We start from the raw sequence: 23303 nt of genomic DNA, 5'->3' as shown, positions 1-23303 counted from the left end.
CTCAAATTCAAAAGCTATCACTGAAAACTCAAGCCTTTCGGCTAGTCCAAGTCCGGCACCGGGAGGTGATCGACCAATTTCAGGTTCAACCCCAGCTTCCGCAGCGCTTCGGTGGCCAACTCGTCCCGCAGCTTTTCTGTCTCCGCTTGGGTGGTAAGCACAAAGTCGTGCTTCAGCAGCCACGTCCCTTCCTCTACGCCGTACTTCTCCGCTGTCGCCTTGTCGACCTTGTCAAGGTCGACCACCAGGCTCTGCTTGACACCAAACACGGCGTCCGAGGTCTCGTAGGGGTCTCCACGGAGGTATAGAGCTCTGTATCACCAGGATTAGCCCCCGTACCACACACTTAGCCATATAGAGAGAGAAATCTAGGAAAAAGACCTACGTGATCAACCGATCCCACCCCTCCTTCCCAAACATAAAATGCACATGCGCCGGCCGCCAACAATGCCGTTTCAACAACTGCAACAACCCCCCCACAGGCCCATCATGCGGAATCGGATAGCTAACCGGCTTCAACCCGCGAAACCAGAACCTCCCCTCGTCATCCGACACCATCACACACCGCTCGCTGGGCCCCTCCCGGTCGGCATGCTGCACGTCGTAATGCCCCGAACTGTCCGTCTCCCAGATATCGACAGTAACGCCGGGGACGGGCCGGCCGTGGGTGTCACGCACCGTGCAGATCGCCAACATGGGCTCGCCGGCGGGGTCAGACGTCATGCTCGCGCCGTGGGGCAGGGTCGGGGCATCGTGGGTGTGGAAGGGGCCGAGGACGGACCCTTCGGTGCCGCCGGGGGGTTTGGGGTGGTTGATGTTGTCTACGAGGAGGGATAGGCCGAGGACGTCGGAGAGGAGGATGAATTCCTGGATTGTATCAGTATCCACTCCCTGAATATCATAGGAGCAGAGGAGAGTAATAGAGTAACTCACATTCCGCACATCACTCGAAATCTGCCCGCACCCAATCAGAAACTCAATCGCCGCCATCCACTCGTCAGTGCTTAGCCGGGTTTCGCGGGCGAAATCGTGCAGGTGTGTGACGAGCCGAGCCATCAGGTAGGTCAGGCGGGCGTTTGGGCTTTGCGAGTTGATGCGGATTGTGTTGGGGGTGATGTTATCGATGGTGAGATCTAGGAGGTGAGGTCCTGCTGGTCCTGCTGGTCCTTTTCCGTTTCCATCTCCGTTCTGCCCGTTGTTTTGGGTTATGTTGTCGCCGGTGTTAGTGACGTTGGGTCCCGTCGGTGGGACGGGGCCGCCGTTGTTGCCCGTGGTTCTTGGGCCGATGGTCATGTTGAGGATGTTACGTGTTTGTTTCGGAGGAGGGGCGAGCTCTGGGGAGGAGAGGTTTAAAAGGATTGGTTGTTCCAAGAATTCTGCTCGGTGAATACCTAAGAATTTTGTGTTCCTCGACGTTGACCAAATATTTGTCAGGCCTGAGCAATCGTTGATCGGCTCGATGATGTATGATTCAGTCTTGAATACGGATTTATGCAGCGAGTGGTCTAACGAGTGACACTGTATGTACCAATGAGGAAACTGAGAGCAGCTAAATGGGCAGACTTTTTTCTGATTAATTAATGTTTAAACATGATACATAGAATACAAAATCACACAGCATTTAAAATCTCTTGAACCCCCGGAAAGGACCAGCACGCGGATCAGGGTCCAGAGAGTGGGTTGACCCTTGGGGTGAGTGGCGGGGTAGCTTAATTCGGCAGGCGGGACTGGGGAAAATGAGGGGCACGGGAGTTGCGATGGGGTGTACATGTACAGTACCCGGGTTTCTACCGAGTATTTTCCAGAAATGCCGGCCCTGGGAAAGGAAAGGGGAGTACCTTTTTCCCAGACTCAAAATCCGGGAACAACTTCGGAGGTTTAACCCGACCTTGTGGGAACCACGGGACTGGAAAGATTTCCGGGTTCCTTTGCTGTTGTAGATGTGGGGTTGAGACAAGATACGGCCGTCAAAGGGTTAGACGCAATCAAGAAGTGAAGAGTTTACCAAGTATTACCTCTTACCCGATAAGGTAGAGTACATACAAACATCCCCATTACAACATTCTTATTTATCTAACCCTGCCCAGTCAATAAGTAGGTACCTAAATAGAGATATCCAACCCAAATCCAAACCCTTCTTTCACCCTTCACTCCACCGGCTCCAACGCCTCAACTAGCACCGTCGTCGGCGTCTTCCCATCCATACCCGCAATCTCTTTCGAAACCCGGTGCCTTGCCGAGCATGGACTCGATGACCTGCTGATAGAAGGCGAAGGCGTGTGTAAACTCCAAATCCCACTCTCCGGTTTCGGCCTGTCGTACTTATCCCTCCCTCTCTCCGATACCGACGATGCCTCGGACGACAATGATGCCTCCGAGAACGATAGTGCATCAGATGATGATGGTGTATTTGACGACGACGACGACGTTGCACCAGACGACGATGGCACTACAACCTCCTCCTCCTCCGGCGTATCACAATCCGTAACAACCACACAAGTAGAATTAGCATTCACACCACCAGAACACCGCCCAGCCGCTATGAGCACGCTACTGGCAGGCCTACTGAGATCCACCGACTCGCGGAAGTCGCGTGAGGACCAGGACATGCGGTAGGGCCGGGCTGCACGGGGCAGACTGCCTGTGCTGAGGCGGGGGCCGAAACTGCTTGTGCTGAGGCGCGGGGCAGAACTGCTTTGTCGGCTGTGGCTGTGGCCGTGGTTAACTTGGAGTTGTTGCTGTTGACCTTCTGTGGTGGTGGAGTTGTCTTCGGGGGGTTGCGGTTGTTCGTTGGCGGTAGGTGTCTGACCCTGTGCCCCGGGTTGGAACTGAGGCTGGGCCTGCGCATCCGTGTCCTCGTCTTCGATTTTCGGACACCTGTGGACGGATAGAACCGAAAACCGCGGGGTTGGCGGAGGCGGCTCGTGGTCCACCGCGAAAGGCGCGTCCCGGGCCTTCTTCTCGATGGCCGTGAAGTAGCGGATGCGGGCGGGCTCGAGCCACTCCGGTTCGACCTCCTTACGGTTGCGCATCAGCGACAAGAAGGACGAAGCCGTGCTGAGAGCGATGAGGGCCAGCAAGGCGACGACGGTAAATACTTGGATGACGACGATGGCGAGGCCGTGGCTGGCGGCTGTGGACCGGGTGGTGGTTGCGCCGGGGAGCAGGGTGGTTGCTATACCCCCTGTGATGATCTTGCCGAACCCCAAGATCCAGACGCCCATGACGGTGTTGCGGGCACCCTCAAAGGGGTTGAGGATGGCGGCGATGATGAAGTTTAGGATGTCCACCACCAAGATGCCGTATACCTGGGCGTGGGGTGTCTTCCAACCCCCTCCCAGCAGCGCAGCGCGGCAGAACAGGTACCCTACATGGTACGCCATAAACCACCACCGTGTGCGCCGATACCGTGCCGATAACCAGCCGTACCTCTTGACAAACACCTCATCCATGTGAACCGTGTTCCGCTCGGGGATGTCGTCGATATGTTTAATCTTAAACATCGGGAAGTTGTACACCTGCTGCTTCTGCTGAATCTCGACATTGTGCTGCTTGACCGTCGACTCTCGGATGAACGCCACCCCCTGAACCCGCCCCCCGAACCACGGCGTGCGGTAACAAATAACCCGGTCCGCCTGTACCTCCAGCTTCCCCCGCTTCGTGCGGTGTCGACACCCGCTCACGACAAGCGCCACCGTGACGATCAACACCAGAATAAACACCACCGCAGCGATAGCAATCGGTCCCACGGCCGTCCGCGTGGTGAACTGCATCATGGACAGAGCCATGAGCGTGAAGAAGAAGACAACAAGCGTACGCTGCAGGGCGTGGGCGAGATAGCCGAGCCAGTGGTTGCGGAAGTAGAAGAGGCGGTCTTCGTGGATTTTGTGGGTTATCACTAGGGTTCCTAGTACCGCTTTGAAGGTTGCGATGGCGAAGGCCACGAACCCGAAGGCGATCACGATCCAGATCAGGCTGAGGAGGAAAGCGTCTGCGATGGGGATGTTGGATACGGATAGGGTCGCTGGGAAGCCTGTGGCGGCGGCGGTGCCGGGGAAGGGCAGGCCGGGCTTGACGGGGTTGCCAGACCATGTTGTGTCGTTGAAGAAGGTGGAGTTGAACGCCGGGCCTTTGGGGGCGGCGGCGCCCTTTGACGCTTTATGAGATATCACGGCCTTCTCAAGAATCGAGTGTGCTGACCAGGCATCGGCCGCCGCCGCCGTCCCGTTCCCGTCGTCAACGCCAGTAAAGACGCTGATCGGCTGTATCAACCCAGGCGCATAGATCATCCCTGCAGACCAGGCAAAGTTCGACCACCACGCCGTCAAGATAGGCGGCCAGTCAACCGACAGCGCGCCGGAAAAGAAAATACTCTGGAACGTCTCCAGCACCACCATGACCGACAGCGAATGGGCGTGGTGCATCCTCATATGTGGGACACTGATTCCGTAGATAGCCGTCAGGAACGACGCGGCCATGGCGACGAGGGTGAAGCAGCCGAGAATGGGGGCGAGGATAGCCGGGTGAGAGACAGTGTGGCCGTTTGTGAGGGAGGCCTGGAAACAGCCGATTTCGGTGGTCTTGTCTGAGGCGGCGTAGACTTGCAGTTTGGCGGTGCCTTCGTAGTCCGGGAGGTGGAAGGGGAATTGGAGGGGTTGGCTGATCGGGTGGTTGCTGGCGGGGAGGACGGTGCTGGCTGTGATGGGGGTTTGCGAGCTTAGGGGGCAGAGGCTGGGGATGTGTAGGCCGCAGGGGTCGAAGGTCATGTCGAACCGGTTGGTTCCATCTATGTTGTTAGTGTCTGGACGTCGTGGAAGACGATGTCATTGACTTACATCCGTTGATGGATAGACGCACTGCAGATCTGTGTTAGCCCCCGCACTCCCTCACTCACGTATTCACGCCTCGGGGACTTACAAATAATACGCTCATGCTCAATACTGCTGGTACCGTTGAGGTGGAAGACAACAGTCTTGTTGCCGGCATCGTACGCGGCGTCGAAGTGGGCAACGGTGAACGAGCTCTCGGGTAGACAGTCGGCAAAGTCGCCGGTGTACAATGGGGGTCTTGGAGCTGGTCAACAGCCGGGATCTCGGCGTCAAGCTAAAAGAGAAGAGAGAGGAACCAGGTAGACATACCTAATACCACTGGCTTCTCCCCCAACGGCAAAGAGTACACAGAAAAGAAGGACAAAGCCGCGAAACGAGTTCCATGACGCCATTGTTGACCCCGTTCAGTCCCACGACGACTCGCCCTTAGTAACGCTCAGTGAATTCGAACAGGCCCCGGTGCGTAGCGACGTCCACAGCGGCATTGCGCGCCCGTACGTCTGAAGAAAGAAGGCGTTTTTCTTTTCTGTCAGGTGCGGATGGACGTCAACGGATGTGGTACCTGCTCGAGTGTGTTTGTCTAAGATTGGGACCCAACGGCTGAGGATCGATCTTCAAGAGGTTTCGGCTGCTTCGGACCGTCCTGTGGAGTTGAGTCTCGGCTGGAGACGGCCAAGCCTGGGAGATGATATTGCGAGTTGAGAATCGCCTCTCAAACTAGGCTGCTGTTATCCGTAGGAGAGTGTGTGTTGCAAGTAGGCAGATAAGATGGCCGGCAGACAATCCAGTCTTCCCACGCTAGGTGACTGAGGTGAGAGAGACTGCAGCCATGCTGAGAAACCAGCCGATGAACCACGCGGAGAAACACCCCATTTCCACGCTGAAATGACGCTGATTCCACGCGAGGAGAATGGCTTGCTTTTGGGCATAAACGCCCTGAAAGGAGAAAGTGAAGCACTGTTTGTGCCTGATTGTGAACACGCACAGTACGAACTGGAGGGGCCGGAGGGGCTGGAGGCTCGGTCTAATTTCACACCACGCCACCCGATCTTCGGCTCGGCGAGATGAGCTCGATAAAACGGTCGTGTTCTGGCTGTTGTTTTCAGGCGGGCAGGGGTAGATCGAGAAACTGGGCTGTATCTGAGTGTATGCGAGAAATCATCACGACAACGGTGGAAGACCTAGCAGAACGGGTCGAGTCTCATGAATCCTTCCATCTCTCAGTAATCTCAGTGACAATCGACGGGAAGTGTAACCGCCGTGAGTTGCAACGGTCGTGTGATCGGTGATCGTTGTTGAACAAAAAAGGAGAAGATGATTGGCGATCTAATTTCGAACCCCCCTGACGCCACGGAGCGGACCGTTCGGGAATCAGCCGATCCCTCGTGGCAAGTTCCGTGTTAAATTTGATCGATCAGGAATTACCATATTCCCGGGTCTTTGGGGACGTTCTCGGCCCGGCTGTCACTCGTACCTGTTTTGGGGGCTTGTCCGTTGTGTGAGTGTGTCGTCGACTCTGTTAGTTCAGGAATTGAAGGGTACAGTACCATAATGATAAGATCACCGTCAAATCGCTGTCCTTGAATAACCTCATTCATCAGTGCTGATAGCCATGAATCTACCGTGTATTGTACCTAATAACGTAAGTTGTGCGTACTCCTGCTTCTCAAGGAAACCAATCCCAAGAAAACCAAAAACAGACTACCGTCAAGTCAAGCCACCAAAGAACCATCGCAACGCCATCTTGACCAAGCAACAAAAACGTGAGTTGGTTAGGTATGCAGCCGTCCAAGAAATCGCAGACTCCAGATTGCGGATTGCGCTTGCAGATTGCGCTTGCAGATTGCGCTACATAAGATATCATCATCCCTTCATATCACATGCCGTCATATCCTTTCCCGTCTTCCATCATCCCATCCATCCTCCTATGCCATCCTCCCGTCCACCATAACCCTCTCCTTATCCTCCTATATCCTGTGATGTCCTCACGTAGATACTCACGTAGATACTCATAGATAGTAGACTACTGCTCATCCTCCTCCTCAATAGGCGCCGGCGTCGCCCGTTCCCTCCTCCTCTTCGGCCTCCTCAACCGATTACTGCTAACCTGACTCGCCGAGTCATCCGGCGCCAGCTCACTGACATCATCCCCGCCCCACTCACTATCCGCCCCATCAACACTCTCCTCATCCGCCCACGACGGCCGGTCATACGTCCCGCTTGATCCAGACAGCGGCAAGACATCGATCCGGCGGCCGCCCGTTCCAATACCGCCCATCATCATACCGTCCGGCCCCACCCCGCCGCCACGACGGTGTTGGAGACTCATTTGGAGTGCGGCGCCGCGACGACGGAGGTGTTCCCTCACGGCCATGGCGCGGTCGTGGAGTTTTTCAAAGGCATCTTCGAGGGCTTCCATGCCGTTGAAGATTTCGCGTTCGAGTTCGGCTAGCGTGGCGACTTCGATTTCTTCGTCGTGGGTTACTGCTCCGCCTCGTCCTGAGGGGAAACTGGAACTGGCGACGGATGAAACGCCACTCAGAAAGGAGGCCGGGGTTTGGCCGCGGGAGAAGGCGCCGCCGTTGAAAGGGGTGGTGGTGCGGGACATGGGTCGGCCGGTGGGAGGGGACATGAGGCGGGAGGGTGGGGGGAAGATGCCGCTGGCGGGGGTGGCCATGCGGGAGACGCTTTCGCCGAGGGCGATGCCGTCGTCTTCGGCTCCCGACCAGAGAAAGCCGTCGAAGCGGCCGGAGGTGAGGATTTCCCATTCGGAGGCGCTGATGTCGGAGATGGTGTGGAGGAGGTCGTGGAAGTCGGGGTTCTTGACGAGGTAGACTGTGGTCTCGGCGTCGCGCGGGGTTTGGTGAAGGCGGTACAACCGCTGGAGGGACAGGCCCGATTTGACGACGAAATCGTTTCGGGGCCGGCGGACGGGGGTCGGGGCCCGCACGGCGGGTTGCAGTTCGCGGGCGCCGGCCAGCAGCGCGTTGAAGAAGGGCCGGTCTTCTTGCTCGAGGTTGGTGAGGATGGCAAAGGCGAGGGTCTCGTCGTCGACGTCTTGTGGCGGTGGTGCGGCTGTCTTCTCGCACCCGGTCATCCACTTGTCGACGGCGGCTCGCACGCGTTTCGTCTGGCGCAGGTAGTGTTCCCGGAACTCTTCGGCGATATCGGGATCCATCTTGACGGGGGACGACGGTCGGGGGGGCACGTCGGCGAGATCCTCGACCGCCTTGGTGCTCAGCAGAGAGAAGTCGAACGGCGGCCACAGGGGTAGTTCTACTCTCCCACTGACCCGTTCCAATACTTCACCCCAGCCAAGTCCCCGGTGCGGCAGACCGGAACGCTCGCACATGATGCACGGGCAGCCGTCAGGGGAAAGATCACGGGAAAAGACATTCTCGAGGCGGTCTAGGAGCCGGCGGGCCACGGTCCGGTGGCCGGTAGCTACCGCGATAGAGCCGTGGCCGGATAGAACGGTCTGGTACTGGTTGAGAAGCCCAAAGAAAGGCGCAAAGAGCGTCTCGGCGCCTTGTAGCGGCGGGTTCGATGGCCTGGTCCCGTTTTGCCGTGGCAGCGCGGACAAGAACGTCCTAGGCACTGGCTGGGGCAGGCCGCCGTTCTGCATGAGGTAGTCGACCCGCGGTACTTCCTGGAGGTTGAGAGCCGGCGGTGGGGGTGGTGGTGGTGGTGGAGGGGGAGGAGGCCCTGAAGCAAAGGCTGGCGTGGCAGAGGGCGTGGGGACGTCGGAGGTCGAGTAGTGGTGCACGTCGGACGTGGCGTAGTGGTTCTTCTCCTCGGGCATCATCGGCGGCGGCGGGAATCCAGGAGTGTGGGTGGGGGTTCTGGGAGAGTTGTCCATGACCGACTCGGGCGAGAAGTCAGCCGGCTCGATGGGCGAAGGCCGGACGATGGATCCATTCCGTCGTGGGAGTGCCGTAGAAGTAGACCCAGGCTCGACGGTGGATGCGTCCGTGATTTCGGAAGATGGCACCCGGGAATGGGAATCGTCCCCCCGAGGAGCCCGGACGGACGGCGCGGGCCGCATAACAAAGGTCGCCTGGCTCGACACCTTGGAGACACGCGACTTGTTTTCGTGCTTGGACGTCGACCGCGACACCCACGAGCCCCGCGACGACGGCCGCGTGTCGGGCAACTCGGCCTCTTTTTCTTTTGTCGACACTGGCGTTTCCGGCCTCTTCCTCTGTCCAGACAAATCTGTCTCGGGCGGAGACGGTGGCCGGTCGTCCTGCCGTGCTTCCTGTTCTCCCCGTCGCCCATCCTTTCCTTGCCCTTCCCGCCGCGCTGTTGAGGCCTTTCGCTTCGAAGGCGGCGAGTCAACCGACCGGGACCGCTTCATCTCGCTTCCCCCACCCCCGCCCAGGTCTGTAGTATCTGGCGTCAGAGGATCCGACTGCCGCGGGGGCCGTGGAGACGACAAATCCTCCTTGCTGTGCAGCGCTTCCTTGCTGTGCGCCTTGCTAAACGAAGGGTACGGCAGACTGCCCCGCTCGCTGCCCAAGCCCCGCGAGAGTTCGGGGACCAGGTCGACCATGGACCGGCTCGCGGCCGCCCTGTCGTCGCGCTCGTCCTTGGCGTCCATGGAGTCTCTGGTGCGGTGTCGTCGGTGTGATCGAGAGCCCGTCTCGCTGTCGGTTGGCCGCAGTCGGGAGGACTTGGAGGACCGGTACGAGGTGTGGTAGTAGCGGTGGGAGGATGACAGCAGCGAGTCCTTGTCTCTGTCGTCGCGGTCTCGGTTCTCTCGTCTTCGATCTTTGTCCCTCTCGCGGTCTCGTCCTGCGTCTTTCTCTCCTCGGTCCCGTTCTCGGTCTCGTTCTCTATCTCGATCTCGATGCGGTTCTCGTTCTCGTTCTCGGTCGCGGCCTACGTCTTTCTCGCCCCGCTCTCTGTCCTTGCGCTCGGATTTCGACCGGTGCGGTGGTTTCTCGCGCGGGCGGTCATCGACGACGTCGGCGGCATCGCGATCTTTAGAGGGCGACATGATGGACCATGTCAGGGTGTGGCACCCACCCGGACGGGGAATGCGGATGCGGGTACCGGTGCAACTGCAACTTCAACTGCAACGCACGGGAGGTTGCGGCGCGGGCTGGCGGGGGGCGAGGGGGCTAAGGGAATGAGTTGTTGGTTCGGATTCGGAGCTTCGTCACTTTTGTCACTTTTCTCGCTTTGTGAGGGCCAACCAGGGCCGTGTCGTCGTTCGTGGTCTGCCCGTTCGAATATTCGAGCTGCGCAACGTTGTTATTTGATGGATTAGAATGTCTGCTCTCTCGAATATGGCGATGAGGAGAGTTGCGAGCTTGAATCGAGCTGTTCGTGCCTAAACTAGTTCCCGAACCGCTGCTTGAGGTATTGGGCGGTGACCATCATCATTGGGCAGCCTGCTGTGCTCGGCTGCGTCGCACACAGTCCGCGCACTGTATTACAGCTTCCCGGCAAGCTATCGCAAGCCATTAGTGGGCCAAGCAGCGGATCGGCACAGTGCGCATCCCACGACGCCTTGAATTCGGCATTCACTGGCCGCTCTAGCTGCCCGCCTCGTGGAAGGTTTGGCCCTAAAGTGAGACAGCAGACAGCAGACAGTTAACCGTTCCGGGAATTCTTCAACCACGACCTGAAGAACAACATGTCAAGTGTTTTAAGTCGACCTAGATCTCAACAATAGCAACTCCAATTTATCCTCAAACAACCTCTCAGTATATATTCGCACGGGACAACAAGTCGTGCACCGACACAATGAGGGGTTTCCCGCTGCGAACCATTGGGTAGCGACATATCCATCACTGCCCGCCCGGCGCCCACAATACGACATCCCACTTCCGCTTCCGCTACAAATTACGCGCTGGGCTGCCCGCAGCATGCCGGCGAACCGCCCAATCGCCGGCCGTCATGCAGCCGCCAGCCGAGAATAGAAACCATGAGCGCTACCTACACGGGTTGACGGGCTACACGGCAGCGGTTCGTCATTTTCAAATTGGCTGCCCGAAGATTCACGGAGTGGGGGACGGGACCGACGGTTTCTAGAAAGTTGTTTACTCCTATTTCGGGAAATACTCGACTTGACTCGGCTCTTATCATGCTATTTCTTATCGCCATGCTATCTATTGCATGGCTGCTTGCAGTAGGCCGCTCGAAACAGATCTATTGGTCTCAAAATCTTCTCAAAATGATGTCAAAATGGCCTCAAAATGGCCTCAACACCAAACCCAACGGCCGTGAGTGACTCTTTGGCCTCACGGTCGACCTGCCCACAGACGGGTCGGGACAGGTCCTGGGCTACCATGCCATGATATCGTCACCATCAGCGTCTTCTACACGTCCATGTAGTTGACCAGTGACGACTTAAAACCGATCCAGCAACCCCTTGCTCTCCAACAACAACACAATCTGGTGCACAATCGACCGCACCGACTGCGTCTCCGCATCCACCACCAAATCCGGCTTCGACGGCGCCTCATACGGATCATCCACCCCCGTAAAGCCCTTGATCTCCCCGGCCCGCGCCCGCGCATACGTCCCGCGCTTGTCCGTCTGCTCGCAGTACGCCAGCGACGTAGCCACATGCACGAGGTAGAAATCCCCGTACTTCTCCACCAGCTCGCGGGCGTGCTGGCGCGCCTGCTCAAAGGGGGCAATCGGCGCTGCGATCACCGCCGCGCCCGACCGCGTCAGCTCCGACGACACAAACGCAATGCGCGCAATGTTCTTGTCGCGGTCCTCGCGGCTGAACCCCAGCTCCGACGACAGCTCGCTGCGCACCGTCTCACCCAGCAGCATCGATACCGACCGCCCGCCCTGCTGGTTCAGCGTCACCTGCAGCGCCCGCGCGATCTGGTCTTTACCGCTATTCTGGTACCCCGTGAGGAACACTGTGAACCCTTGTTGCGACCGCGGCGGGTGGGATTCGCGGAGCACTTTGACCACCTCTGGGTAGGAGAACCACTCCGGGATGTCGCGGCCGCTGCGCAGGCGGGCGCGCAGTTCCGTGCCGGAGATGTTGAGGGTGCGGACACCCTGGGGGATCTGGTCCACAGGGGCGTACTCGTCGCTGTCGGGGAGGTAGGTCATCATCTGGAAGGGGACCACCTCAATGCCCAGCTCGTCGCGGTATTTTTCCACGGCATACTGAGCGTCGTAGGGCCCGTAGAAATCAACCCCCTTGCTGTTCTTACCGGGACCGGCGTGGTCACGACCGACGATGAAGTGAGTAGCACCGTGGTTCTTGCGGATGATAGCGTGCCAGATGGCCTCGCGGGGCCCGCCCATGCGCATGGCCAGGGGCAGCAGACCGAGCACGGCCATGCCGTTGGGGTAGCGCGGGAGCAGGGCCTTGTACACGCGCACGCGGGTGAAGTGGTCGATGTCGCCGGGCTTGGTCAGGCCGACGACCGGGTGGATGAGCACGTTGGCGTGGTGGGAGCGGGCCGCGCGGACGGTGAGCTCGCGGTGGGCGCGGTGCATCGGGTTGCGGGTTTGGAAGGCGACGACGCGGGACCAGCCTAGCTTGTCGAAGTGTGCGCGCAGCTCCGCGGGGGTGTCTGAGAGTGTTAGCTTGGCTAGCTTAAACGAAGCCGAGGGGAAGGGGGGGTAAGGGACGTACACCGCAGCTCGACAAAGTCATAGTGCTGCAGCCGGTTGATGGCCTCGAGCTTGCCGCCGACGTAGAGCTCCTTGGCGGTGTTGAAGAGGTACCGCACAGCCGGGTGCTCCTCATCGCCTCCAAAGACTTCCTTCGCTTCCAAAGCCCTGTTCAAGTCTCCAGGTCAGTCACAATTCCTCGCCAAGTTTGCACTATTAGTTGCACTATTTGTCTCTGAGCCATTCTGCCACACAATGACGCAACCCTTGGCGGATTCTTGGGCTCTTGGGCTCTTGGGCTCTTGGACGGGATTCTTGGACAGAGGTTCTTGAAACGGAGCTTACTTGTCGGGCTGGTAAACATCCTCGACGGTGAGGATGGCCAAGTTGCGGTCGTCCCGGAAATCGCGCAGCGTGATTCTGGCACCGGGCTGGATGGCGAGCTCTTTGACGGTGTTTTGGTCGACGTCGAGCGTGATGGGCATGCTGAAGAGCGCGCCGTCTGCGAGGCGGTTCTCCTTGACGACGCTGCCGTCACTGTCAGTGTCTGATCATATCCGCAGGGGCCAATTTCTTGTCTTTTTGTCGGTGCATACCCATTGTAGTCCTTCTCGGTCATGAAACCTGCATTTGAGCATTGTTAGTCTCTATTTAGACTCAACGAGGGCAACTCGACAACAAGAGAGCGACAGCGACATGGCGGGGTCATGCAAGCCCCACCATCCCACCATCGCTATTGTAGTCGCGCAACAGAGAGGCTAGACACACCTTCCAGCGGCGAAAACCCGCCATTGATGATCAATTCGAGATCGCACAGCTGGCGCTCGCTCAGGAGCAGTGCGGGAAGCTTCTCGGCTTCGGCAGAGAGCTCAGCATGGCGAGGGAGATCTCGTGCGATCAGGTCCTTGAGGACACCGCCGTGGGGGGAGTTGGCCATTTTAAGTACTGTTGTAAGTACCTAAGGTGAGTGGACAGCCGAGGGTATCAGACGAGAAGGCGTAGTGTCGAATTCACGCACTGGACACAGCGAGATCAAGGGACGAAGAGAGAAAAGAAGGATGACAAAAACATCGAGAAAAAAAAAGAAAAGGATCACAAAAGCAGGCAAGGCCAGGTATCTATCCAGGGCAGATTTGCCGTGGTGCCGTCTCCGCGGGTACCCCAGCGGTCCGGGACCTCCGTTTCTTGCAGAGTCCCCCGGTAACGGCGTTCATCCTGTAATACTGGAGTATGGAGATGCCCGCTGCCCCGAAGGGGACACCCGTCTTTGGCCCCGCTGTATGTGTGAGATGCGCGATTCGTAATACATACGGTGGACAGGGCACGTTGCATGGCACGTTCTGGCGGGCAAGGCGGGGCATCGGCGGTTGGAAATCGAAATCCTGAGGTATTATAGTACCAACGTTATCCCGTTTTGCCGGTTGCTTCACTTAGATGGACTAAAATGGGATCAGAGAGAAAAGGAGGAAACACTGGATGTCCATCACCTGGGCTTCGTCTCCGGTATTTCTATCGGCAAGCAAGCGCTCGACCTCGAATGCAGCAGCTCAGATGTAGCAGAACCGTCGGTGTGAGTTTATTTCAAGGCGTGAGGTTTCGAAGGGAAATCCTACGTATTGCGGTGAAAGACGGCTGTCGGCATGGCATCATCGGCTCGGTGAACTCGGGATGGACCCTGGCATTTTTTCCCTTTTCCCGCAGATTCCTGCGGCAAGCACAGACGAGGCGAAAACCTGAGACTTGGCCCTGTTCTCGAATCTTTTAGCTCCGATGACGTGCTCGGCACGGACCACTAGGTCCACTCTTCTTTCCATGCTTTGTCATGGTGAATCTTTGCACACCTCGAGCACGCTCAAGAAACACGGAAACCAACGGCAACTGGCAACCTTAGATTCTCGTCACATTGTATTCGGTAAAAGGCAACACCATCGATACTCCTTTGGAAGCACAAAGGGTTGTCTTACATCCATCGCTGAAGCTGTAGGTTGCCTGATATATCAACTTGACCGATTTCTAGAAAAGTACGGATGCGTCCTGTGTCGTACTGTCAGTCGTCTAGGGTTAGGGTATATCTTCCCCTGAATTCAACAAGCGAGTCTCGATTTAACAACAACAACAAACTGCTCGCTCAAGTCTGTCACAATATTCTACCACAAAGTAAACAAGGTCCAAGCGACCTGCGCAACAAGAGGTCCTCCAAGTCAATTTAGTACCGCCAAGTAAAGCCGAGTATCCGTACAAATACACCGTAAACGAGGGAATCCGAAACCCAACCAAGATTCCTTGTATGTTCACCTCACCTTTAACCCATGTAGCCTGGCAAAAGAGAGGAGAAACAACAAAAACACCCTCAGCCTCTGTTACTACAAATCGGACCCAACTTCCTTCGTCACTACCAACTCATATCCTACAGCTCAACTTATCCTACACTCCAAACAACAACCGCCTCAACACCGTCAATTTCCCATTCCCTTTCTCACTCTTCTCCCCTTCAGCGTTCGGCTGGCCGTCACCGCCGGTATGCCAGGGATCTAGTGTGCCCTCGCCCGAGTCGATCGGGTTGGCGGTCGACTGGGGAGTGGCGGACGTGCTGGATGGGGATGAAGGAGCGGGAGGTGAAGGAGAGGGAGGTGAAGGGGCTGGGGAAGACGGAGACGGGGAGGGAGACGGAGACGAAGAAGGGGCGGAAGGTGTGGGAATGGGGGATGAGGGGGTTGGGGTGAAGGAGAGTGAGGAGGCTTTGGTGGAGACGGAGATTGGGACGGAGATATGTGGTGGTTTTGAGACTCCTGTGGGTTTCGTCAGCGATGTTTGTTGGAAATGTCAAGGCCGGGTTGGAATGAAGTGAGGCGAGAAAAGAAAGGACATACCCCCACTACTACTGCTACCCAGCTCACTACTGAAACCAGACTCCGACGAAGACGAGGACGACCAAGACGACGACGCAGATATAGTGACCGTCCGCAACGTCGTCTCCTCACCGGTGAGGGTCACAGACAAAGTCGACGTCGCCGTTCCCGCCCCCGTCGTCTCGTCAGTACATGTCGTCGACTCGGAGGATGGTGGTGCTGCTGCCGAGGATGATGACGATGACACGGTCGACTGGGTTGGCGTGGCCGGTGCTGATGTACTGCTCTCTGACTCGTCGCAGGTTGTTGAGGATGAGGCTGCTGAGGACGACTCTGCCGAAGACGAGGCTGATGAGGCAGCTGAAGACGTCGCCGCCGGTGCGGTAGAGGTCTCCTCATCACAGGTCGTCGTTGTCCCATCTATCGATGTTCCCGCCGCCGTCGTCGTCTCTGGCGCTGGCGTGCTTGTGCTCCCCGGGATCTCATCGGTACAAGTAGTATCCGGGAGTGCACTGGCGGAGGTGGAGGCGCTGCTGCTGCCGGTTTGGGCAGACGAGGTGGTTTGGGATGGAGTGGGAGCCGAGGAGGAGGTTTCGTCGGTGCAGGTGGTGGACGTCGACCCGCCGCCGCCGCCGCCGCCGCCGCCGCTCCCGCTGGTGGTGGTACTGCTGCCACCGCCACTGGTACTGGTACTGCTCCCGGGAGACGTCACAGATGGCGCGGTAGTCGCATCCACGGAACTCGTCGACCACCCCCCGGTACCAGACGCACCACCACCCGTCCCCGTCACCGTCACCGTCGCCGTGGCATTTCCGGTAGGGAATGGAGCCGAAGAGGTTAGGCTTCCAGACTCGGGAATGCTGATGCCGGAACTGGTGCCCGGCGCTGATCCCGACGTTGACCCCGAAGTGGAACCTGTTCTCGTAATCGTCCCCGTCCCAAGAGGCGCCGTCCCAAGCACTCCAGTCCCCGTGGGCCCACCACTCGCAAAAGTCGAGTTAGGAAGCGGGAACGGTACCGATCCCGTGCTGCTTGAACTCGAACTCGGCCACGGGGTGAACGCGACCGAGGTCCCGCCACTTCCGGTTCCAGTCCCAGTCCCAGTCCCAGTTGGCCCTGACGCAGCGGTACTCGAATTTGACAAAGGGAAGGGGACGCTCCTGGTTGGGCTAATGGTAGGCGCGGTGCCGGTGCCAGTTCCCCAGGTTAGCGTACCACCTGTCCCGGTTCCGGTTGGTCCAACGGTAGATGTTCTGTTGGTGAAGGGGAACGGCGGCGACGAGCTGCTTCCACCTGTGCTCAGGGGAATAGACGAGATGGTCCCAACACCCGTCCCGGTCCCGAAGCCAGTTCCTGTCCCCACCGCGGAGCTCGTGGCGTTGGGAAACGGATACGGCGGTGAACTGGGGTTTCTGGTGGTGGAGATCCCCGTCCCCGACGACGGACGCGGCGCACCTGAGATTCCCGTGCCGGTTCCCGTTGGCCCAGCGGTAGCGCTGGAGTTGCTCCAGGGGAAGGGCGGCTGGCTGGTTCGGGATACAATGGAACTGGCCGGGCCTGTCCCTCCCACGCCGGTGCCGGTGCCGTGTAATCCTGTGCCGGTAGGACCGGCGGGGATGGATGAGTTGCTGATGGGGAAGGGCGCGGAGGGCGTGGCGGTGCCTGTGCTAATACTAAATGGTGACGTGCCTTTGGGGCTTGTGCCTGTGCCTGTGCCTGTGCCGAAGCCTGTCCCCGTGCCTTGGGATATCCCGGTTGAGTTGGACAACGGGAAGGGCACGGAGCTGGATCCGGTGGGTGTGGACGAGAAGCCGGTGCCGCTGATGGTACCGGGGGCTGAACCTGGTGTAGACCAGCCGATGGTACCGGTCCCAGTCCCCGTTCTAGTCCCGGTCCCAGGGGGTGTTGCCGAACTGAAACTTGAGCTGGATCCCAGAACGGTAGTATTACTCACCGGGAAAGGCACAGAAGCCGATGAACCGGGGGCGGGCACCGGTGTGGTCGACGGCAGAGTATCACTCCGAGTCGGCGTGACCAGCCACGACGTGGTCGAGTGGATCGTCCGGGTGATGTTGTACACGCTGGTGACAGTCACGGTGCCGTTGACGATGAGTCGTGTGGTGGGCGTGCCGATGATGGCGTCGACGCTGGAGGTTTCCCATACGGGGGGTGTGGTTGAGGTGTTGCTGCTGGGATGCGGGGCTCCTGAAACGCTGGTGCGTATTGTTCCGGCCGAGGATGATGATCCGGGGAAACCTGTGGACGTTGGGACCGGAGAGGGAGAGGATGGCTGGGAGCTGGGTGGGACTGAGCCGAACGACGAACTTGATCCAGACGAGCTTGATCCAGACGAGCTTGATCCCGACGTACTTGAGCCGGATGAACCGGAACTGGAGGCCGAACTTGAACCTGACGAGCCGGACGAGCTTGAGCCAGGTGGGACTGAGCCGATACTTGTCGTACCACTGCTGGAAGACGCTCCCGATGTTGTGGACGCCGGTGGTGTAACCCCACTGGTTGTGGTCCCGTAGCCTGAGCTTGTGCTTGCGGAGGACGTGCCCACGGAAGAGGTGCCCGCGGAAGAAGTACTTCCAGACGCGCTTCCAGTGGTACTCCCAGTGGCGCTCCCCGTTGTGCTGCCAGTTGAGCCTCCGGTTGAGCTTCCGGTTGAGCTCCCAACCGAGCTACCAGTTGAACTGCCAGTTGCGCTTCCAGACGTGCTGACACCAGATGTGGCGGTCTCCGAGGAAGACCCCGATGAAGATCCCGAGGAGGACCCTGAAGTCGCTGAAGCCCCTGATGACGAGCCCGAGGAGGACCCCGAGGAAGACGCCGAACCTGGTGACGACGAGGATCCCGAAACTGACGACGAACTCTGCGAAGCCGAGTTCGTAGGCCACGAGTAACCCCCGCTCTCCGTAGTAGTCTCGGGCGCTTGTGTTGGCACGGTGCCATAGCCGGCTGAGGACGACGATGACGACGACGTGATAGCATCTGCTGAGGTCTGTACAGATGACGATTCCGATGATGATGATGATGATGATGAGGGTGAATCAGAAGAACTTAAACTCGGGGGAGGGCCGTATCCTGAATTTTCTGTGAGCGAAAGCTTAAGACTTTAAAATAGGGGCTTAACTTACCATCCCAAGTAGAACTTGACGAAGAAGCGGAGGAAGCTGTAGAAGACGCAGAAGCCGACGACGACGGGACAACCGAAGACGATGCAGACGACGCAGATGAAGACGCTGAAGTCGACGAAGACGAGGACGAAGAAGAAGTAGAGTCCGTCAAAGGCGGCGGATGGTACCCATACGGCGGATCATCATCCTCGTGTTTTCTAGGCTCAATGTTCTGGTATTGCACCCGGCTTCCATCCCCCGAGCTGGGGATCGGCTTCCCCAAAGACTGTCGGAAGCCCGCCCACACTCGGTTGTGGTAAGCCAGCGTGCCCGGCGCGCAAGCCAGCAAGGCCGCTGCCGAGGTGATGCTGTTGAGGACCGAGTATCTCATCTTGAGATCGTCCTCGCGAGTAAGGGAAAGTAGGGTCTCAGTGAGTAAAGGGAAGCAGGTGAAATAAATACGCCCCTTGCGATGTCGTAGGAGAAAATAATACAACAGAAGCAAAGTGTAATCAAGAACAACAAATGAGTGATATCCAGGTCGGTTGCCGACTTACTGGCCGGGCGAAGGGCAGACCTCCTGTTCCTGCGGGAGTTGGTTAAAACAACACAGCATAGAGTCCTACGAAGACCGCTCGAGGACGGCCGGATGTTATAGGGAGGCTGTGAGCCCACCTTCTGTCCGCCCCTTCGAAAGTGCATTTTCGGTGATATTGAGTACACTGCGGGTGACTCGAAAGATCCGCTCCGATACACAAACTCATCCCCTGTTGTTTCCTTCCATTGCGAATGATAGGTAATATCTCTAGTTACACTAGGAGCATGAACAAAAGTCCGTTGCCTTGTTTTGGTCAATATCTAAACAGGGGTCTTTGGTTAACAAATCGACCATTTCCCAACCCATGACAGGATTCAGGGGCTGCGGGGAGAGTCAAAACTAACTTGTCAGTCAAATTCTTGATCTGACGCACAACAGGACAACCGCAAAGATCCGCCGTTGGTGACCCCCTGTGACCTCCGTGTCTGCTTAACCCGAGCAAATGCACGGTAAATCTTGATCCGAAAGGCGTACAAGCGACCGTTGAGACACGGGGCATATCAACGGCTGGCTTTCTCCCGTTGCCCTGTCTGCCTTGTTGTTCATACATTAAAACATCGCTTTGCTTCGGTATTTGATCCCAGGTCATCCTGGTATTGAGATGAGTAAGTTCTTATACAGTCTTGTCTCTCCTAAAAGCTGTCGCGGCCTGCATTAGCCTTTTCCCCTCTTCCATTCCATCACTCAAACTCGTCCCGGTGCCTTTGTTTACCTAACCCCTGGTACCGTCAGCGGGATCGTACACACATCCACAAACCCCCGGAGATAACCATAACCAGGCCACGTAACTGCGGAACAGGATGGCTTCTTCCGAACATGGTAGTTTCCTCCGTGAAGAACTCGAAGACCAAGTTATCACCAGGCACAAAAACGAGAGAAGAAAGAAAGAAAAAACAACTCATCCCATAAACCCCCGTCAACTATCCAAGAATTTAGAAACAATTTCTGAGAGACTTTGAACCACTCCCTCACATATCCATTACTCAATCAACCACTGCAAGTCCAAAGATCCGTACGTAACACGAGACGTTATACAGACACCAAGATGCCGTCATGCAGGTAGCCGATGACCAAATATTTTGCTCCTGTTCCTGCATTTATCTACGTGATACACGTGTCGTGCTCGGCCGGTTTTGCCGGGGGCAAAGGGGATACGTCCCCTCGACGGATCATCCTATGGACAATCCCACGGACACAACAGAGTTAGCCCAACCAGGCATGGTATTTTGACTGATGATTATCACAAACATTAATGTCCAGGCCCACGGTATGATCGGACCGAGGGCTTACTACCTTCATGTTCCGCATGTTGTACTTGCCTCGTACAAGCAACAGGCCTGTCATTCAGAGGAATGGACCGAAGGGGGCTTTTTTGAGACGGAATGGTCTTTGTGGCAGTGCCAGCTGGGTAGGCCTAAATTAAAGGAAAAGAAACTTGCCCCCTAGATTCGGTGGCGTTGACGGCCCTGTCTCGTCTCAATTATGTAGTTAGAGATAGAGGGAGAGAAAGCAGTGAGGTTGAAACGGGGGTTGAGCTTTGGTAGCTCGACACAAGAGTTCTCGCCCGGCGGAGTCTAAGACACGCTTAACGCAGCCAACACGCCTAGAATGCTATCAACAACACGTGTATGAGATGTCAGTTCCCTGGCAGAGACATTGTGCGTCGCTGAGGAAAACATGTGCCGAGAGCAGTGCGGGGTGTCTCAGGGGTTTGATCCAGCTTGCTCGGAACGAAGTAAAGGGTTGGAATGGAAATATTGGGTCATGGTTGAAAGATGGATGAAAGTTATCCCTTAATATTCCCTCACTACTATTTACCGCCATCAACATTACACCAATCCTCGGAACCGCGGACGTTCCCTTAACGCGCAAAAAATCGACGCGCAATGCACCCACCGAGGACTCATCCTCGGTCTCCCGATGACGGAACACAAATACTCCCAACTCGCTGTCAAAACGGCGGGTGTCCTCGACTACCTGCTGTCATCGCCGATGCTGTCCTCTGGCGCACCCTTATACCACATACCACCAAAAGCTGAGATCGCACAGAGATGCGTTCCGCTGCAACCACGATCCTGCGTAGTGACCGAGGGATATCCCGGCCAGCCATTCAACCAGTTAACCAGTCAGCTGGCCTGCTAGGCAAATTGGTCACATATTGGACGCCTTCTTTGCTTTTTGTTCTCTCTTACTCAGCCTTCTTAGCTGCCTCCCGTAGTTCCGGTGCTGTGCTGTCGGCCATTTTGCTTTCCTTCGCTTCAATGTCGGCGGCCCAGAGAGCAGCTCCGACTGTTATCGGTTAGTAACGTGTCGCGTTGAAATTGGAGTTAAGGTATGAAAGTAGCGGCTTACCTGTGTTAGTGAAGGAAAAGAAGACTGAAGCAACGGGGATCAGCTCGAGTAGAGTGGCGACGGTGCCAAATCTACGGTGGACAACCGAGGTTAGTACTCGCTAAGTGAGGTGTGACAGAGTTGGCCATTCTCCTCAGACCTGGGAAGATAAACAGATACTTACGCAGTATAAGGCCCCCTATGCTCTTTGAGCCACTTTGACCTCCTGGCCGAGGGCCAACCTTTCAACTGGAAGTACTAATAGCACTGAGTAAGCCGCAAGGTAACAAATCGCACAAACACCAGGTTGGCTCACCCGATCATGCACCGACTCGCCACGGGATCGTCCTGTCCGGTGTTAGCCTCACAATATCGCCATATTTGACCCTCAACTTTCTCACCTCGCAACAAGATAAACACCACAGTCCCCACAACTGCCCAACGTTAGCCTTCCGTTCCCTCATAAATCCAAGTCCGCGCACTGGGGCCCATACCCGGAATAAAGTTAAGCGGCAGGTAAATCACATAACGAATCAACTCATTCACACTAAACCTTCCAAACGGCTTCTTCAACGCCTTCCCCAACCTCTGAATCGCATCCCCACTCCTCTTCACTTCCCTCCCCTCCGCCACAACCTGGCTCTTATTCCTCGCCACCAGCGTCCCATCAAACGTGTCCAAGATCGCATCCTGCAGCAGATAGTTCCGCGATACAATCCCCGTGATGGTCGAGCTCTCGTTCAGGATCAAGAGAGCCGTAGTGAACACGGCCAGGGGACCGTTGACAAAGGCCATCAAGGCGAGTTGTGGGAGGTAGGTGAAGAAGAACATGGAGCCCAGAACGCTGGAGTAGAGGGAGAAGTAGGGGATGATGCGCGATCGGAGGGGTTTCCATAGCTCCGGGTGGGCGAAGAAGTAGAATATGCCCTGACGCGGAACACGTAATGTTAGTTGGACCTCAAACCAGGTTATGTTGTAGCACATGTTACGTTGACGAGCGACAGACAGACGACTCACCTTGATGGGGTACATGTAAGATCCGCTCCGCGCGGCATCGTTGAGGAGGAGCTTGGCTTTCTCGTAATCCTCTTTGCTGTGGCGGAACGTGTCAGATATTCGAATTTAACTCTTTGGCTCTGTCCTTTCTTGGGTGAATTGGATTGGAACGACGTACGCAACCCCCTGGGCCCTGTCGGCAATGCCACTCGCCATTTTCAAGTTGGTGACGGGCTTCTGTCCGGTTATGGTGTTTCGTCAGTTCGGGGGGATTGATGCTTTACAGACGGGGTCCTTTCTTGAAGTTCGAGTAGTTGTGTTGTTGTTTTCTTTCAAATGGTGGTTGTCTGATGTTTAATTGTTGTCGAGTGAGGTACGTCAATGCGACAGAATGTGGACGTTTTGATGTATGTCGTCATTGGTTTTGGCGAGCTGCAAGGATCACGAGCAACATGTGACGCTAAACAGATTAGCGAACACGGCCAAAACAACAACCGAAGAAACTAGAAACACTCATTGGTAGCTGCAGGCACGGCAGTTAATGAAACATCAGTACAAGATACAGCTCAAACCGAACTCCTTGTCGCCTAGTATATACGCTTGCTCCGCATCATATTACAAACATTTCTTTACAAGAAATATTGCCAGCCAAACCCCCATCCGCATTCTATGCCCAGCATGCATCAACGTAGCGCCACCACCCATAGCCCATTCTGCAATAACTCCCGACCCCAAGACTGTTCCGCAGTGACGTCTCTCGTCTAGCATCGTATACACACGTTGGCTGAACCCAAAACATTTTCTACTCCTGAGACCACTTCTCCGTGAAGAACAAAGACACCCCTCAGCAAAAGTTGAAAAAAAAAAATCCTCATGAAGCGTGTACACGCAGAATTACAAGTTGTGAGAGAGGAAGCGTAGATATCGTGGGTGTAAATCGGCAGCTGGCGCAGCCAACCACTTCGTCAAGCCGTTTGAGCCGTCCAAA

At 56.7% G+C, this 23303-nt stretch overlaps 6 protein-coding genes across 6 annotated transcripts; 1 reads left to right on the top strand and 5 right to left on the bottom strand.

The window, feature by feature from the left end:
• Positions 1-41: 41 nt before the first annotated feature.
• C8A04DRAFT_26915 (Intradiol ring-cleavage dioxygenase) lies at positions 42-1293 on the bottom strand (the record flags this gene model as incomplete). The annotated part of the gene is made up of 3 exons (XM_062780096.1): positions 42-312; positions 386-867; positions 934-1293. The coding sequence occupies 3 exons, from the start codon at positions 1291-1293 to the stop codon at positions 42-44; spliced, it is 1113 nt and encodes a 370-aa protein (XP_062638777.1).
• An 854-nt stretch (positions 1294-2147) lies between these two features.
• On the bottom strand, positions 2148-5221 carry C8A04DRAFT_26914 (uncharacterized protein; the record flags this gene model as incomplete). The annotated part of the gene is made up of 4 exons (XM_062780095.1): positions 2148-4786; positions 4836-4856; positions 4918-5066; positions 5139-5221. The coding sequence occupies 4 exons, from the start codon at positions 5219-5221 to the stop codon at positions 2148-2150; spliced, it is 2892 nt and encodes a 963-aa protein (XP_062638776.1).
• A 1631-nt stretch (positions 5222-6852) lies between these two features.
• Positions 6853-9828, bottom strand: C8A04DRAFT_26913 (uncharacterized protein; the record flags this gene model as incomplete). Its single annotated transcript, XM_062780094.1, has 1 exon — positions 6853-9828. One exon carries the CDS (start codon positions 9826-9828, stop codon positions 6853-6855), a length of 2976 nt encoding a protein of 991 aa, XP_062638775.1.
• A 1358-nt stretch (positions 9829-11186) lies between these two features.
• On the bottom strand, positions 11187-13359 carry C8A04DRAFT_10677 (sulfate adenylyltransferase; the record flags this gene model as incomplete). The annotated part of the gene is made up of 5 exons (XM_062776675.1): positions 11187-12382; positions 12445-12590; positions 12768-12950; positions 13019-13046; positions 13191-13359. The coding sequence occupies 5 exons, from the start codon at positions 13357-13359 to the stop codon at positions 11187-11189; spliced, it is 1722 nt and encodes a 573-aa protein (XP_062638774.1).
• A 299-nt stretch (positions 13360-13658) lies between these two features.
• On the top strand, positions 13659-18710 carry C8A04DRAFT_26911 (uncharacterized protein; the record flags this gene model as incomplete). Its single annotated transcript, XM_062780093.1, has 6 exons — positions 13659-13700; positions 14836-15235; positions 15332-17775; positions 17803-18162; positions 18229-18319; positions 18424-18710. 6 exons carry the CDS (start codon positions 13659-13661, stop codon positions 18708-18710), a joined length of 3624 nt encoding a protein of 1207 aa, XP_062638773.1.
• A 2466-nt stretch (positions 18711-21176) lies between these two features.
• C8A04DRAFT_26910 (uncharacterized protein) lies at positions 21177-22531 on the bottom strand (the record flags this gene model as incomplete). Its single annotated transcript, XM_062780092.1, has 8 exons — positions 21177-21277; positions 21341-21411; positions 21504-21577; positions 21636-21667; positions 21721-21753; positions 21814-22246; positions 22337-22412; positions 22494-22531. 8 exons carry the CDS (start codon positions 22529-22531, stop codon positions 21177-21179), a joined length of 858 nt encoding a protein of 285 aa, XP_062638772.1.
• Positions 22532-23303: the final 772 nt, after the last annotated feature.

Source organism: Dichotomopilus funicola (genome assembly GCF_033296635.1).
Source record: "Dichotomopilus funicola strain CBS 141.50 unplaced genomic scaffold C8A04scaffold_16, whole genome shotgun sequence".
Lineage (NCBI taxonomy): Eukaryota > Fungi > Ascomycota > Sordariomycetes > Sordariales > Chaetomiaceae > Dichotomopilus > Dichotomopilus funicola.
This window is presented reverse-complemented; position numbering and strand designations above follow the sequence as displayed.